Below are 17660 nucleotides of genomic sequence, written 5' to 3'. Positions count from 1 at the left end.
CAGGGGTTCTCTGTTTATGTCTGTAACACCATTTAGTATCTTGAATTGTAGTTCATTGAATGGAAATTTGAAATTACCTGGTACCACTTTGTACTCTTTTTGTATAACCAGGCCTTTAATTGCCTCTCATTGTTATTTCTTCTATCCTGTCAGTCTGCAGAGCAGTCTTCTAGATGGAGAAGACTAACGCAAGATAAGAGTTGAGTTTCTCTTGATTATCTATTACAGTTACTCTGCCTTCCCAAAGAGTGTGTTTCTTCTTGCATCGTTTTTCTTCTTCAAAGCATAGGTTTTAAAAGAGCTTCCTTTGTTATTTTTCATAAGCCTCTGATCATTCTGGTTTGTAGTGGTCTAGTTCCCATTCATATAGGCGTAGACAACCGTCTTATTGACCTTGATGATCTGATCCTTCCATTTTAGTGCTACTTATTTTCAAAGCTCTTTTTGTTGCCATCATGGCAAATTATTAGCATTTGAAGACCAAATGCAGTTGATCAAAGGAGATGGGCTATTACAATATACCCCTGAGGTTTTGTGTTATCGCTGAGGCTGTCGAAGGTGAGGAATGGCATTGGTTTGGAGGAGGGACGATCCGTTCAGTTTCACTTATTGGAGGGATAATTGGAGGTAATTTGTCAGGCAGTTGGAATATGAAACCAGAGAAAAAATGAGAAACCATAAGTAGGTAAATGTAGCAGGTATGTGACCTTGATTATTTAATCACAAATGTATGTAAGATACCAAGGACCCACAAAGTTGAGAAATGCAAAAAGTGACCATTGAGAGATACCCACGGTGAAAAATTAGGAGAATTTTGCTGAAGAGCTAATAACAGTGGGTCTTGCAAAAAAAGAGTTGGGCTAGGACACACTGGGTAAATACCAACAACCCAAAAGTAGTTGTGAAAGCATTTTGTAATCACTAATCATCACATTGCCTACTTACCAACCATTTGTGGCATTCAAGTCAATACAGTGCCCCAAACCACATCCAGACGTTCAGAGTAATATCAGCTATACATGGGGTATAAGTGCATTTCTTTTCTCTAGTTGAGTTTCTTACTTTGTGACTATGTAACAGAGAAAGCTGTAAGATCTTAAAACTGAGAGAACTGGAGACTAACAGTAGACAAACATTCCTATGCTAAATGCTCAGTTTCCTAAGAATCCTTGTTTCCCAGAAGGGATAGGGAGGCACAAGGAATACGGAGCACCATACCAGCTGGTGGGAGGCTGCAGGAAACCTTAGGTCTGCCTCTGAGTATGGCTGTGACCTGAGCAAGTCACTTCACCTCTTTGTTTCTCTGGAGGTAGCTCACTCAGAAAATGAGGAGGCTGGATTTGGTCTTTGAGGTCTAAAATAAACTATTTTTCTCTTAGTACAACTACCCTCTGTTACTTTTTTTAGAAGGCGAGTACACTGTTTGGGGGAGTTTTTAAAAGCTGACCTCTTCCCTTGGTTTAGAAACAGTGTGCTGCCAGGGTGGGTTCTGGATAAGTCAGGTTTTAGAGGTCATGGCTCAAAACTATACTAGGCCTGCCTCACTTCTGAATAAACTCAATGTATTAATAGTCTGACTTAGAAAATTGGTAAATTAGAGAATTCTGGGTTTTTTTTTAATAACTGTAGAAAATCACATATTAAGAAACTTTTAGATCTTGGAAGATAAGGTGCTAGATACCAGCATTTAACCGGCAAATTCTAATCTTGCCATCTAATAGATGTCAAGTCAACTTTGTAAATTCCAAGAAAAAAGAAAACTCAATGCCATTAAGAATCTTGTCGTTGTGTGCCATTGAGTCGATTCCTACTCATAGCCACCCTGTAGGACAGAGTAGAACTGCCCCATAGGGTTTCCTAGGCTGTAATCTGACCTCTAATCCTTCAGTTAGCCACCAGGGCACCTGCCATTAATAATAAAAAAAAGAAAAAAAAAATTTTTTTTTTTTATGCCATTAATAATAGGGTAGTTTAAATTAGTGATTCAGGTGATATTGCTTCGCTGGCATAAAAACTTCCAATTGGAAAAGTTATGAGGCCAACTGCTGGTTGTCAACCCAGACCTTTTCATAGGGTTTTTCAGCAGTACTTGCATGTGGCAGAGATTAAATGAAAGGAAAATGATAGCAACTGAATTTATGCTTTTAACTACTTAAACTGAAGCTAAATAATCAGCAGTGCCAGAACGTAGATATCTAATCCTTGTAAAACGGTATCATTGGGCAGCCACTGAGTATCCACTAGGAATAATAAATGGTGGTCTTGGATTAGCAAATACTGTGTTGTCCACGTTTCTCTGAAAAAGTTTTGGTTAGAAGATGCAGGAACAGTCAGATTAATGTTTTTAAAACATCTCTACCAGATTAGGAAAGTAATATTAAAGGGAAGTAGACCTTATTGCTTTTTTACAAGACACCAAACTTCAAAGAAGGGTGTATTGGAGATCTGGCGGAAGGATTTTATTATTTTATATGATTCCATTCCATTTTCTGAGACATGTTAGAAGAAAAGCTAACATGGCACATGGGTTTCCTCCCTCCTTGGAACTAAAGATAACAACTAACAGGGCTAGTTATCCCTCTAAAAACCTAGCCATCTTTTATAACACTTTGCTTATTACATTGTTGCATGCAACTTTCTCCTTTCCATTGTGCTGAGCATGGATGATATATATAGCAAGATTGAAAAATTCTTCAGAAACTTTTATTTATGCTTTTAAGATGTAACATTTCCGCACAGGGCTCTGTTGCTTTTTTTTACAGAATCCATTTTTCCAATTAAAAAATAACATATTAAGAGAGTCTTCTTTTTACCAATTAGGTCAAAGTCCTAAAATTTTAAGACCCAAACCCCATGGTTTAGAGCGAACTGATTCACAAACCATAGGTGACTTTGCTACAAGAAGAAAGGGTATGTACTTGAGCACCGCATGCTGTATGGGACGTTGGGAATTTATTTCGTAATGGTTTTTTCTTAAAAAGTAAAGGAGAAGAATACCACTGCTGTTGTAAATAAAGCTTCCCAGCATGTTATTTCTAAGTGAATGCTTCCCATAATACACGAGTTTCCTTGTAATGTCATTAACAACAGCATGTTAAAAATGCCATAATGTGTCATATTCAGTCTTGTCCTTTTGCAGTATTCTTTAAATTTTTAGACATCGATACGTTGTTTCCTTTAAGCTTGTAAATTCCAGTTGTCTTCTGTCTTTATTTTTGTATTTAGTGTTTATATTCTATTTTTATTCTATTCTGAGACAGAATGTAGACTGATTTCCATGAATTATTTCATGCCATCACTTAGAATTTGACAGCTAAGCTGTTATTAGCCTTTAGGTTTCCAAAAAAAATTAAGAATTAGAGAAATGCGTTTGGTCAAGACATTATTTTCTACATATTCATTTTCAGTATCTCGATGAGCAAAATTAATTTAATAAATCAATTTGGTCTTCAGAAAATTTTATTGAATTTTTCTATTTGAGTTAACAGAAATATTTAGTTATAAGCCTCAGTAAATCTGTGTAGCCCTTTAAAATGACCACCTCTTCCATCATTTGGTGGTAATTATACCAAACCTGTTGCCATTGAGGCGGTTTCGACTCATAGCAACCCTATAGGGTAGAGTAGAACTGCCCCATAGAATTTCTAAGGAGTGCCTGGTGGATTTGAACTACTTACCTTTTGGTTAGCAGCTGTGGCAGTTAACCACTATGCCACCAGGGTTTCCAATTATAACATAGTATGCAAATATGGACAAAGTCTAGAAGGGAACCTGGAAAAATGAAAAATTTTCTTTAGAGTGGTGGGATGAAATACTACTAAAATATTTACCTAATATGTTTAAATAATCTCCTAAAGTAGAATTAAAATTAGCAAATGGTAATTCTTTTGCTCACTTTATAAATTTCTGAAAAATGTTTCAGTCTTGACTTTAAGAATAAAGAACTGAGAACTCTGTGGCATGTACTAGTATAATAATTATCTACTGTAATAATGAGGTAGATAAAGACTACTTATAAATATGGCTAATAAAATATTAACTTTAATTTGGTAAAGGAAATTATTACTTAAGCTAAAGTTTTAAGGTAATTGTTTAATTTTCTCAGAGCAGAGCTTAAATCTAAAATACAATTATTGTTTTGTTTTTATTTCTGTACTGAGCATAAATTATTTTAAAAGATTTGATTTTTTTTGTTTTTTATTTTCGCAAAACTTTTTGTTTTTAGCATTTTATATGTATAATTGTATAACTGATGCTTCAATATTAAAGAATAGGAACGTTTTTACATGTAAGATTAAATCTCCATATTTGAGGATAAAAGTAGTGAAAAAATGGATTAATGAATAATGAGAAGTGTGTATCAAGGAACTGTTTCTCATTACTCAGCCTTATTCTCATTTGGTTTATAGGCATGAAATATTTATGTAAATTAAGAAATACCAGGTGGGTAGTAGAGCTTTAGACTTGGGGTCAGCAATCATAAATCATTATTTGATTTACTTTCAACAGTATTTAGCTGTTTGACCTTGGGCAAATCATGTAACCTCCATGATCCTCTTTTCATATGTGAAATGAGATCATTGAACTAGCTGGTCTTAGGTGTATATGACTGTAGAATATAGATATGGAGAGAGGATTGTTTATTCTCCAGGGTTCTGTACACTAAAATCTTTCTCCGTCTCTTCCATGTGTAGTCAAGCCAGCACCTTTGGAAATAAAACCTTTGACAGAATGGGAAGAATTACAAGCTCCAGTTCGATCTCCCATCACTAGGAGTTTTGCTCGAGAGTAAGTCTTTGTTTAAAATATCTGGTTTGTTTGAATAACCTGAATATCTAGAATTATTCATTGTTATGGAAAATATCTGAAACAGTGGTTTTCAAAGGATGGTCTGGGGAGCACTGTTTTTCAGGGTTCCGTGAAGTATTTTCATTAAGATACCAAGATGTTGTTTGCATTTTCCACTGTTTTTCTCTCACAAGTATGCAGTGGAGTTTTCCAGAGACTGCATGACATGTGATGATGTCTCCATTATGACAGCTAATAGAATGTGTGGTTAAAAGCTTTTGTGTTTCACAAATTTCTATTTTAATTTCTAGTATGGTAAATATCAATAGATATATAGCCAATATAAACAAAAGTTCTTTGGGGTTCTCAATCATTTTTAAGAGTATAAAAGGTTTCCTGAGACCATAAATTTTTGAGAACCACTGATCTAGAAAATAAGGTAGTTTCTTGTTTGTGTTGTGGGGATGAGGGAGGTAAGGGAAAAATTTGGAAAGCAAGATTATTTGATACAGATTTATTTAAGTATATTAAAAAAAAAAAAACCCTTTGCTGTTGGGTCGATTCCAACTCATAGCGACCCTATATATAGGGAAATTAGATATATGAAGTTGCACCAGAAACCCAGGTGGTGTAGTGGTTAAGTGGTACAGCTACTAACCAAAAGGTTGGCAGTTTAAATCCACCAGGTGCTCCTTGGAAACTGTGGGGCAGTTCTGCTCTGTTCTGTAGGGTCACTTTGTGTCAGAATTGACTCAACGGCAGTGGGTGTGGTTTTTTTATGAAGTTGCAAACCTGTTTTGAATATGTGTATGAATAAGTGTTCACATTTTATGTATACATGCAACTAGTTTTATAAAAAAACAGGATTCTTAAATCTTCTTTTATATGTAACTTCTCCTTATTCCCAAGTCACTAGTCACACTTTTTGCTTATCTGTTTTACACAAGAACATTTGATGTCAACAATATGCTTTCGTAACATAGCTGTAAATATGTTGTGTGTTGAAATGTGTACAACAAATTACATTACAATAAATCTGTACAATAAATGGTTGTAAGCATAAATATTTCAGAAAAAATGTTAACTGTCACTCATACTTTTATTTTGGAAGTGATGTAGAAGTTTTCATCAAGATTTATGTTTGTAATGATAATTTCTGGTAATTAGCTCCTCTAGGTTTCCTCTGTCCCCCCGACCGGATTCCGTGCATAGCACAACTTCAAGCAGTGACTCTCACGACAGCGAAGAGAATTATGTTCCCATGAATCCGAACCTGTCCAATGAAGACCCTGTACGTAAAGTCTTCATCTTCTTCTCTCTTCCTGAGCAGACCTTTTAAAACTTTCAAGCTGGGTCCTATCTTCCAGTCTATAAGCCTTACCCTTACATCTTTCTTTATGTATTTAAGGGAAAAGAATAAAAGGCACCTTTTTAAAAAATGCTTTTTAAAAATAGCATTGTAAAGTCTAAAACCAATAAAGGGTCAAATTATAATATCTTTAAACTAGATGTAAATTAGTTAAATATCGTAAAAGTTTGCCAGTTACATTTCCTTTAAGATGTCCTTGGTCTTTGATACAATTCAAGAAAATACTCTACTGGAAGCATTTTATGATGCAGCTCTTCAGGCCTGTGTCATGGCACCCTTATGGTGAATTAGTCTTCTACAGAAGGTCTTTTGATGATCCTTCAATAATACGCCCTTAGATAAGGCTTAAAGATTAAAGAAGACCTACTTAGAAACATCATTTGTTTCGGGTTGGCTGTATTACCACAAGGCATGAGCATGTTTGTAATAATAGGAAATGCTATCTTCTCCAGAAATAAGGAGTTGCCAGAAAATGCTTCAGATGTTTAACAGTACAAACTGATCTTAATTTTTTTATTATTTTGTTGTTGCTTTTCCGTAAATCAGCTCTAATGCTTGCCCTGTTTGTCTACTAGCAGATGAGTGTTTATCAGTTAGGATTAAGTTCAGCTGTAACAGAAAATACATAGACTTAAGACAGAAGTTTCTTTCTCTTGTAAAAGTCCAGAGAGTCAGTCCAGGGTTGTTGTGGCAGCTCTGTGGTACAGAGTCCCCTGGGATTTGGGCTTCTTGCTCTCCAGTCTGCCATGGCCTTTGGGTGTGGCCCGCATGCTCATAATACAAAAGGGTGCTTCAGCCAGCAGATTCACATTCCAAGCCTCAGAATGGAGGGAAGGGAGAAGCAGCAGCAAAGGGTGTAGCTTAACTGCCTGATAGAGAAGGTTCCCAGAAGCAGCCTTAGATAGACCATTGATCAGAGCTTAGTCTGTGTGACCACACTTAGACGCAAATGGGACTGGGAAATACAGCCTTTGTTTTGAGGGGAAGTGGGCCCAGCTAAAAATCCCATTCACATGGGAGAGGGAAGAGCAGGTATTGAGGGACAACCAGGTGGTATCTGCCAGAATAAACAAATATCTAAGGTCAAAATTTGGAATGAGATTGAGAAGGGAGAGTGTTGACATGTTGCAGGGTTGTTAACCAGTGTCATAGAGCAATGTGTGTATTGGCTGTTTAATGAACTAGTTTGTTCTGTAAACCTCCCTCTAAAGTACAATAAAAATTAAAAAAAAGAAAATTTGGGATGAGGAACATTTTAGTGGCTTTCTTTAAAACAGTTCTATTTGGAGATCTGAATAAAACTCAGTTATATCAATGAATTTGCTTGTCATCTTTCATAGACTCTAGGCAAACACAGGTTCCTCACAACTATATGTTGTCAGGGAGCATAATTAAGTGATATGAAAAGCTTGAATAATACAGTAATATAGCAAAACTGCCCCATAGAGTTTCCAGGGAGCACCTGGTGGATTCAAACTGTCGACCTTTTGGTTAACAACTGTGGCTCTTAACCACTACGCCACTAGGGTTTCCAATTTAAAATATATCAGCATTGAATTATTGATATAGCCAACTGTATCAATAATGTTGTCACTGATTTTTCAAGCAGGGCAATTTTTATTAACTAATTTTTGTTTTTGATGTTTTATTATTTTTATTAACCTTTTTTTTCTTCATTATAGTAAATGGACTCTAGTAAGAGTCTGTGTAAATCCTAAATGCTGTGTCAGAGTAGATGTCATCACCAATTTTCATCTTTAGGTAGTTGAATGAACTTTTCTCTTACTACAAAAATAATCACAGTATTTTCTGGGATACCAAAGAGTCTATCCTTTTGTCAGCGATACTAAATACCATGAAAATCTTGGGACGAACATGTAATAGGAAAGTTTGAAAGTGTGATTTGTCTTGGATAAGTGTTTAGGTGAAGGGAAAAGACTAAAAGGAAAAATGTTCCAACCAGAAAGTCCGAGGAAATAAAAATAAAATTTTGACAAAAAAGCCATAAATGTACTTCTTGTTGTTGTGTTCTGTTGAGTCGATTCCGACTCATAGCAACTGCCCTGTAGGGTTTCCTTGACTGTGATCTTTATGGGAGCAGATCTCCAGATCTTTTCTCCCATAGAACTGATGATGGGTTCAAACTACCAATCTTTGGGTTAGCAAGCGAGCGCTTAACTATTGCACCTCAAGGGCTCCTTATTGCCCATTAACAAAAAAAAACCGTTGCCATCAAGTCGATCCTGACTCATAGTGACCCTATAGGACAGAGTAGAGCTGCTTCATAGGGTTTCCAAGGAGCAGCTGGTAGATACAAACTGCCAACCTTTTGGTTAGCAGCCAAACACTAAACCACTGCGCCACCAGGGCTCCATTAGTGGGATCTAAATAACCGTCCTCTGATGAATTTCTGAAGTATTTAGGTGCTAGGTTTTAGAAATAAGTAAAAATGACCCAGGTGAAAATATCCACCTACCATGCACATTAGGAAATTCCACTGTGGCACTCCGATCTCCACATGCTGCCAACTGCAGAGACTCATCATAGCCCACACAACTCTTCCTTAGCAAAGAATATGATAGTTATAGCAGTATTTCCTAAACCTCCTTAATTTGGGGACTTAATGTATTAATGGAATACAGCGGAAGTTAACATTATCTAATGCATGGTTGGATTGATGAAGTCAGTTAAAAAAATAAAAACATTTTAGAGAAGTTGAGACAGGGTCTGATCAAATCTAATTTATACATGCAATGAATATTAAATTCTATACGTTGAAATGTTGACGCATGGTACATTTCTTAGACTGGTTATCACGGAGTAGGCACTGTCTAGTGAACAGTGGATTGGTCATGCTTGCTGTTCATTTGTACAAAGATCAGAAGTCGTGCATTTGTCAGGTGAACCTTAATGAGATTCCTGAAATCCAAGTGATGGTGCCCTGCTGCCAAAGACGTAAATACTGTTGCATGATAATAACAAAAACATGGCCAATTATCTTACATATTTTTTTAAAAGCGTCAACAAACATAGGACTAGTGTTTTTGTTTTTAATTCACAGAATACTTATTAGAACTCCTAGAATCTTCGAGTTTCAGCTCTTTTGGGAAAACTCTGGATGAAAGGTTAGAACACAGAGACAAGCTATTCCCAGTTGAGACGAGATCAGGAGCAAATAGACTTCATTGTAGACACACAAAAATTAACAATACTTAAAGATGAAAAAAATTTTCAGTTCCAGTAATATTTAGACATCTAACAGCATAACTACTAATTCTTGGAAATTCCTTATGAACAATTTAGTGGGATTAAGCGAGTAGGTTGTGTGAAATCATGACTTCCTTTTTTTTAACTTTGTAATACTGTGGATACTTCTAAGCATTTCCAGACAGGGAAATGCTGGGTGTGGGTTCTTTCATTGAATACAGAATTTTACTTAAACATAGACACAGGTTCATGATTGCGTGATTTTTTCATATAAGAATAAAAAATGGAGTCATTCAGAGAAAAAAATTCTTGATGATTTCAGTTTCTTCATTTTTTTTTAAGTTAGGTCAAAGAGAGAGAGGTAAATGGAATTTGTACTGATTGAACACCAAATTTGCTTACATTTTCGGTGTCCTGCATCATCTTGTCAGTGTATTTTTTGAATGTTTTACTATCAATAATTGAATTTGGTTTTTTAAAATCTTTTCCTCCAAATAGGGCCGTAACATTCAGTTGGCAAGTGGTTTACTGCATAAGAGTACATGTGTCTGTGAAATCCAGGCCCTGTGCCACTCACAGAGCTATGTCTTTCCTAATTCACAGAGGGTTTCATATGGGCTGGCAGCAGCCCTGCCACCAAATAAGGGAAAAGACTCAGTCTTTTTCTAGCAAATGCCTTTTCCCAAAGCACAGTTTACCCTGTTTAACTGAAGCAAAGAGAAGTGGAGCGGCAATATAAAAGAACCAACAGAATCAGACTTACACAGTTTTTAAATTTATTAACCCCATCGTGATTTTCTTCAAAAGTATCTGAGGTAATGTGTGAACAATAAAATCAACATGATAAGAGGGCACAAGGGTAAGAGTCCCTAAGAGTGTAAAGTCTTGCCTTTAAGGAACCAGGAACATTTCTGGATGGGGCTGAAAGCAGCAAGTTAAAAGAACAAGTCATTTGTTGGAGCCCATTTAGAAGACTGTTTTGTAATTAGTTCAGAGGGTGTTTGTAGGTTCATAAGTTCATGTTATCCTTTCATTTTTATTTAGCTTTGGTCTTCAGGTTCCTGTTAGCCTATTTCTTTTTCAGTTTTCTACCTCAAGCTTCTTTGTTCTTGTTTATTACTGTCCTTTTTTTGTTTTTTCTTTGATCTTTTTATAGTGGAGTCCTTTTTTTAAAAAAAAAAAAAGGTTTTATTGTACGTTAGATGAAGGTTTACAGAGCAAATTAGCTTCTCATTAAACATTCAATACACGTTTTGTGGCATCAGTTGCCAAGCCCACAACATGTAAACACTCTCCCCCTTTCAACCTTGGGTTCCCCATTACCACCTTTCCTGTCCCCTCCTGCCTTCTCATTCCTGCCCCTGGGCTGCTGTGCCCCTTTAGTCTTACTTGTTTTACTGCCTGTCTAATCATTGGCTGAAGGTTGAACCTCAGGAATGATTTCATTACAGAGCTATAAGGGTATCCAGGGGCCATACTCTCAGGGTTTCTCCAGTCTCTGTCAGACCAGTAAGTCTGGTCTATAGAGGAGTCCTTCTACTGTACATTTTCTATTAGGAGGGAAAAGGTCAGGCTAAGGGAAGACAGGAAATTAAGTGGTAGAAATTCCACATGGTTGAAACCAAATAGAGTTTGCCAAGAGTCATTGTTTATAACTGTAATTTCACATACTGCTTGTAAACGGATTTTAGCCTTTAAATGAAATATAAAAGGTTCTTATTAAATTCCATTTAACAACAAGGAATATAAGGCTTGGATTTGGTAGCATTTTTAACGTAATTGAGTACAAATGTTGTATTTAATAACGTTCAGGTTGAGCTATCACAATTACTGTAGCTTGATGTCCCAATCTTAGTTTGAACTGAGTTTAACTTTTGAAACTGTATTTAGCTTGCTGTAAGAAAGGTTTTAATCAGTTTTTTAAAATATTATTTCCTCTAATCCTGAAAGGTTATTTAATTTTCTAATCAGACATTTGTTCAAGTTATTTCCTCCTGAACATAAATATCAAGGCTTCAGTAGATGGCCAACAAGATAAGCGGTGTATCATGAATTTCGACAGTTGATTTTTCTGTATTATTCTTTCAGAATCTTTTTGGCAGTAATAGTCTTGATGGAGGAAGCAGCCCTATGGTAAAGCCCAAAGGAGACAAACAAGTGGAATACCTAGATTTAGATTTAGATTCTGGGAAATCCACACCACCACGTAAGGTAAGTGAAACTTTACTCTATAAGTACAGTTAGCTCACATTTTAAATCCAAAATATCGTATCTCAGTTATGTTTCATTTAAATTTAGTAGTCTTATTTAATGCTGTTTGATAAATCAGAAGTAACAGTTATAAAGACTAATAAGTGTATTTTTTCCTTTAATAATGGTATGGAAATTAAAAATTACTTTCTACTTTTTTTAGTGATTACCGTTGAAATGCTTACTCAACAAATTTTAAACTGTGTGTGTGTGTGTGTGTGTTATACGCAGTAACTTCAGTGTCTCAATCTCAGGGATCTGAATCTCTGTTTGTTGTTTTCTGCTGACTCACATTCTCAGTGGCTTATTTCCTTGTGTAGTTTATAAATTTTTACGAAGTATTCATTTTGCTGAACATACCAGTGGAAACCCTGAAGACCTCAATTTTCTCCAAAAAGGATTTGCATTCTTCTCGGAGTCAGGAGATGCCACCACCCTAGGATCCCTTCAATCCCCTTCAGGGGTCCTAATCTTAACAGGAAGGTCCCCAGCGTGCCATCCTACCCAGGGTACCAAGGCTTAGTCTCCTGATTGCATCACTGAGATGGACATTTATCCTAAAGACAGCCCTGCCTTTACCATCCAGAAACTTCATTGCTCCCGCTGTGTCCCTAGCTTTCTACTGAGTTATTTCTAACTCATAAACAAATATCTTTGGATATTTCCCTTACTTTCTTGTGAGTCCAAACCAAACGAAAAACCGTTGAGTCGACTCCAATTTATAGAGACCCTACAGGACAGAGTGGAACTGCCCTATAGGGTTTCCAAGGCTGTAAATCTTTATGGAAGCAAACTGCCACATCTTTCTCCTGCAGGGGGGCTGGTGGGTTCAAACTGCCAACCTTTCTGTTAGCAGCTGAGAGCTTTAACCACTGTACCACCATGGCTCCTTCTAGTGAGTCCAGCAATGCTTTAATAATTAAATTTATTAGCTGAAATCTAGTATTTAGGAGGAAGAGGACCCATCAGGCTGTCTAGTTTTAAACATTTCTAAGCTCTGAAAGTAGATGCTGATTGATACATGTTCTCAGAGCTTGAAAAGTCAAACATACCCTAAAGGCTAGAGGGAGAAGCAAGCTGTGTACCTTAATTAAGATGAACTGGTTGTATGCTGTCCCTATTTTATATGCATTTCATCTGAGATGAGAGCATTGGTTTGAATTCTGATATGTAAATAATTTTCAATTTAAGGAAAAATAGTGTAGTGTTAGGAGAGAGGCAGCATCGTTAAATTGAGGTAATATTATTTTTGTGTGTGACTCAACAGAATTTCAGGATTATTTGCTGTGAGTGTGTGTGTGTGTGTGTATCCATATGTCTGTGTTTTAAGATGGATGTTGACTCAGAAACATTCCTTTATATGGGAGACTTTATATTTTTTCTTTTTCTTTGCTTTTTAGCAAAAGAGCAGCGGCTCAGGCAGCAGTGTAGCAGATGAGAGGGTTGATTATGTTGTGGTTGACCAACAGAAGACCCTGGCACTGAAGAGCACCCGGGAAGCCTGGACTGATGGCAGACAGTCCACGGAATCTGAAACACCCACCAAGAGCGTGAAATGAAAATGCTTCTTCCGCGTGTTTGAACAAATGAGAACTGAATTGTAAAGATCGATCCCAAGAGCAGAACCATAATCACGGCCGTGTTGGACTGAAGATGACTTGACTCTTCTCCTCTAGGAGATCCTCACATGAGTAGAGTTGAAGTCAAAAGATCTTTCAGACATAATCAAGTCATTTAGACCCTGAATGGTGCTTTGTGGTATCTGAACAATTACAAAACATGTAAATAATGTGGGAAAATAGTATTGTTTAGCTCCCAAACACTTGTTCCACAGTTAACACACTTGTAGTATTACTGTATTTATGCACTTTTTCATTTAAAACATTGGTTTGGGTATTCCCAAATGTACCTTAACATAATTCCTGTGGGAGTTCTTGTTTTCCTCACACTACTCTGTAGAACAATACTAAGTTAACTAAGCTACTTTTAGATTTGGAAGTTGCTGTTTAAAAACTGCAGTTTAACAACATTAAAATGAGAAGTAGATACACAATTTTAACTGTCTCCCTGAAGCTTCAGGTGGTAACCATTAGTTTAAAATACAGAGTAGCGTTGGACTCACCATTCATTGCCTTCCAAAATGCTGATGACGATGTACGTACTAGTTTCAGGACCTTGCTGTCTGACTCATGTACATGTAGTTGTTAATGGTGGAATTTTGTTATATTTTGTTAATTACAGTGTTTTGGGTTCCTTGGGTGAAGATTCTGCTGGGTGGGATCTTGCACTCTTTAAAGACTGAATAATGAAATTACCAACTAAGCCCATAGATCACTGATGGCATGCAGTGACGATGTGCCCTCATGCTTGTTAACATGTATTAAACTTTACATTATTTACAAAAGGTAGAGTATGTAACTAATCAGGTACGTACCAGGGACTGACGTGCTAATACACTGATCAGGTTTAGACAATGAGCGTTAGTTGTGTTTTCGTTAGTCCTAGTATTGGTTTCCAGGTTGGAATTAATGGAACAGTTCACATTCACTGTTAGTTATAGCAACATACTGTGATTTTTAATTAGACAGTAATTCAGACTTATTACTCTAAGAATGAAAATTCTATTTCTTGACACCATAGTGCCCTTTGTATGAAATTTTTTTTTTTTTTTTTACTTAATATCCTTCTTGGCCTTATATTTAAATCCCTATGCAATTAAAATTTTATATCTGCATTTAAGAAAAAAATAGATGTTATATAAGTGATTCTCATATGTAGCACCTGTTGGCTTTTCCTATAAAAAAAAAATCAAGGATTTTGTACTGTGATTCCTATTCACTGTCCCAATTCAAGAGTTGTTGGAGCCTTGCAATAATGTGAAATCTTACAGTCATGGACTCCTTCCAACCCGATTTCTGAAACCACCAGAGGAATCTTATAGTTCTGTCTCACCTATAACATGGTCCTGTGACGTGGATATCAAGACCACAGATTATAGTGAGGCTAAAATTTGTATTCATCTGTCTCACCTTTGCATTGTAATTTAAGAAGCCGGTGTAGTTTTTTGTATTTTTTAAACTAAGTTGCATACAATCTCTTATGTGTTGATTTACGACTAAGTTCCGGAGGGGATACAGAGGTCAGAGTGCACACAGCTGAAGTGTGGCCCCCTCCGTTCTGACCTCCAGTTGTTGCCTGAGTACACAGATGTGCCCCGGTTCCTGGCCTGTTGGCCATAACACTGTGCCTAATCAATGTAATGGGTATATTTCTCCAATTCACACACTAAAAATGTTCATAACAAGATGAATTGTAGACTAGTAATATTTGATGCTTTTAAATGTTTCACTTATTTTTAAACAAAAACTAAAACTCAGAAGTGAATTTTGAGGTGGATTTTTAAATAAAAAAGATTGTTTGAGTTTGGTGTGTATAAGCTGTTTTATAATAAAACCACAAAATAAAATCTCAAAATGTGCCTAAACTATCAAAACACACAACACATTTGATGTGTGAGGACACTAAATTGTATTACCTGGAACGTGAACATATTTTGAGATTTAATATGAGTAGCTAAAAAATAAAAATCGTAGTTGAAAGCTGTATATTGGAAGAGAGTGAAACAATTGTATTTTTAGTGTAATTTCTCCTTAATTTTTTACAAGTTACTTTTTTTTATGAAGAGCTGCAGCGCTGCAGTTTGTAGAAATTGTCTCATTACACAGCATAATTCAGGGATTGAGAAGCATTAGAAAGGCGATTTGTTTTAGAAAACTAAATCACATTAAATACTGTATTCAGAAATTAAATTAAAAGGCAGCTTCTTATAGAGTATTATTTTCCAGACCTTTTTTTAGCAGTAGAACCTTCGTTTAATAAAATACTATGTGTAACCTAAATACATAAAGCCTGAAAAGTCCATTTTATCAGTATATGTGGATTTTGAGTTCACATTTGTAATGCTTGCTTACTTAACCCATTACTAAGAATATTAAGATTTCTTAACACAAAAGCAAAATTGGAACCGTAGTTGGTGAAACCTCAGCAGCCAATTTATTTCTGAATTTTGTTTCCTTTCCATAATATCATAATATCCTTTCCTTTCCATAGTGATTGGCAGATAGTAACAGGTTTGAAACACACATCTCAGGAGATTCTTTACATAAAGATAGCTGTGGTTGTATACCAAGGCCTGTACAAAAACAAATTATCCTGGTAGTAATGGGAGTTATCACCAGGAGTCTCCAGTATGGTAAAAAAATCATTAAATGTGCGTTTATTAAAGATAAACACTTATAAAAGCAGAATTTGAATCAAACCCTTTTAGTACCCCCAACTCTCCTCTAAGAAGCTAGGTTTCAGCAGAGCACCTGTTGAAAACCACTGTTTGATTAAGTGACAGTATGATGTTCCGGATTAGAAAAAGGTTTTTTTCCCTCCAGTGTTTGATGTTCTCTGCCTTTTTATTCCTTATTTTGAAAAACTAAACTTTTATGAATGTTTGAATACCAAAGCACACTTCTGCTTTCAGAAATCAAAATTCAGACATAAAGAACTTAAGCTATTTTAACCCACAGAAGGTATCACAAGGAGTAAGCTGTAAAAGATGTTTTTATATACACTCTAGCTTATAAGCTTATGCCTTTGTTTTTCTTAATACCCTATTATCTACTGTGAGCATTTTAGAGAATTCCATAAAGGTACTATGCATATATGCCTATATAGATCTAAATATACGTGTATTTATATCTATATACATATATAACATTGTATTTAATCGTAGACTAAATTTGATATAGAAATACTGTTATACTTGTATATTTAAGTCATAATTTCTTCTGGACTGGATATTTAATTAGTGGGGAGTCACAACCTTCATAAATGTATTTAAACTGGAAGTTGAACACCAGTGTTTTTCTTTTTTACTAGTGGGACGTTGTCTGCTTTCCCCCTTTAGGGAAAACAGTATTTTTTATATGTTAACTACTTTATGCTGTGTACCACACCAGACACTGATCACAGTTCTTGGGTGTTCCCAAACACATTTAGTGCCTGTTTACTTTGGCCTATGGAAAGTGTTGGTATTCATGTTTTGAATTGCATACGAAGCCTTCTGACTTTCAGAAACAACAAAGTGGACCCGATGCTTTCTATTCTGCCTTTGGGTCACTCTAGTAGATCTGCCCTCCATTGTCAGATAAGCAGGCCACTGACAGAGACTGTACATGTGACCAAATCTAGTGGTTACTCAGATAGAGACCTATGTCCTAAGGTAACAATTACTGTCAATAATGTCTAGTATATGTAAATTTGTATATAATTTTGAAAACTGACAGGAGGTGAAAAGCCACGAGGTAAATGAATGTTGTAGACGTCATGGACTTGATATCATGAGTCAGTAGTCATGGTTTTTGAGATAAGTGTTTTTAGTCTAAGGGCACCTATGTATCACTACAGGTTGAAATAACTTAGTTTGTTTTCTCGCCCCTAGACTTGTCTTTCCTTAGGTTCAGCGTAGTCTCTAACATGAGTTGTAACAAACTGATTTGTCATGGGATAACTGTAGCTTCTGCTTCCTAGACGTAATTACACGTACAATTTTGTGTGTATTCTTGTAAGCTAAATCCATTGTTGATAATTATCCCAAATTCCAACAGCAAAGTCTTATGTATGAATTTATTTCTCTCTTGCACAAATTCTTTTGTAAAGATCCAGTTGTAGATGTGTTCTGCTATCAAATAAAACTTTTCAAACAGTTTGGCTTCCAGAGCTTAAATAGACCATTTGGATAACTGAGATTTTCTAGTAGTGAGAACATATAAATTTATATTTTCAACTCTTCCTTAGAGTCTTTTTCTGGACCAAAAACCTAATTCTGTCATTAACTGTTCTTCCTAGTCCTGTTTCTATAGGGTCATTTGTTTTCTGTAACAGAACTCTTACTAAATCATGCTATCACATGACAGTCATGCTGTAACTAGGAGACTCTTGTCACATAAATATGTTCACGTTCTTCCACTAACCTGTGCTCTCAACATGTTGGGGA

At 36.0% G+C, this 17660-nt stretch overlaps 1 protein-coding gene across 4 annotated transcripts in view; it reads left to right on the top strand.

Annotated features, from left to right (window-relative positions):
• GAB1 (GRB2 associated binding protein 1) overlaps window positions 1-17341 on the top strand; it is a 143389-nt gene extending 126048 nt beyond the window's left edge. For 2 of the 4 annotated variants that reach the window (XM_049905783.1, XM_049905782.1), the window contains 5 exons: window positions 2821-2910; window positions 4695-4788; window positions 5956-6079; window positions 11453-11575; window positions 13015-17341. In XM_049905783.1, coding sequence (XP_049761740.1) covers window positions 2821-2910; window positions 4695-4788; window positions 5956-6079; window positions 11453-11575; window positions 13015-13173 — 590 coding nt within the window. In that variant the 3' untranslated portion in view covers window positions 13174-17341. The remainder of the gene's footprint in view (window positions 1-2820; window positions 2911-4694; window positions 4789-5955; window positions 6080-11452; window positions 11576-13014) is intronic. The other 2 variants (XM_049905785.1, XM_049905784.1) reach the window with 1 other exon arrangement.
• The last annotated feature ends 319 nt before the right edge of the window (window positions 17342-17660 follow it).

Source organism: Elephas maximus, chromosome 13 (assembly GCF_024166365.1).
Source record: "Elephas maximus indicus isolate mEleMax1 chromosome 13, mEleMax1 primary haplotype, whole genome shotgun sequence".
Lineage (NCBI taxonomy): Eukaryota > Metazoa > Chordata > Mammalia > Proboscidea > Elephantidae > Elephas > Elephas maximus.
The sequence above is the reverse complement of the archived record's forward strand: the minus strand, read 5'-3'. Positions and strand labels throughout refer to the sequence as shown.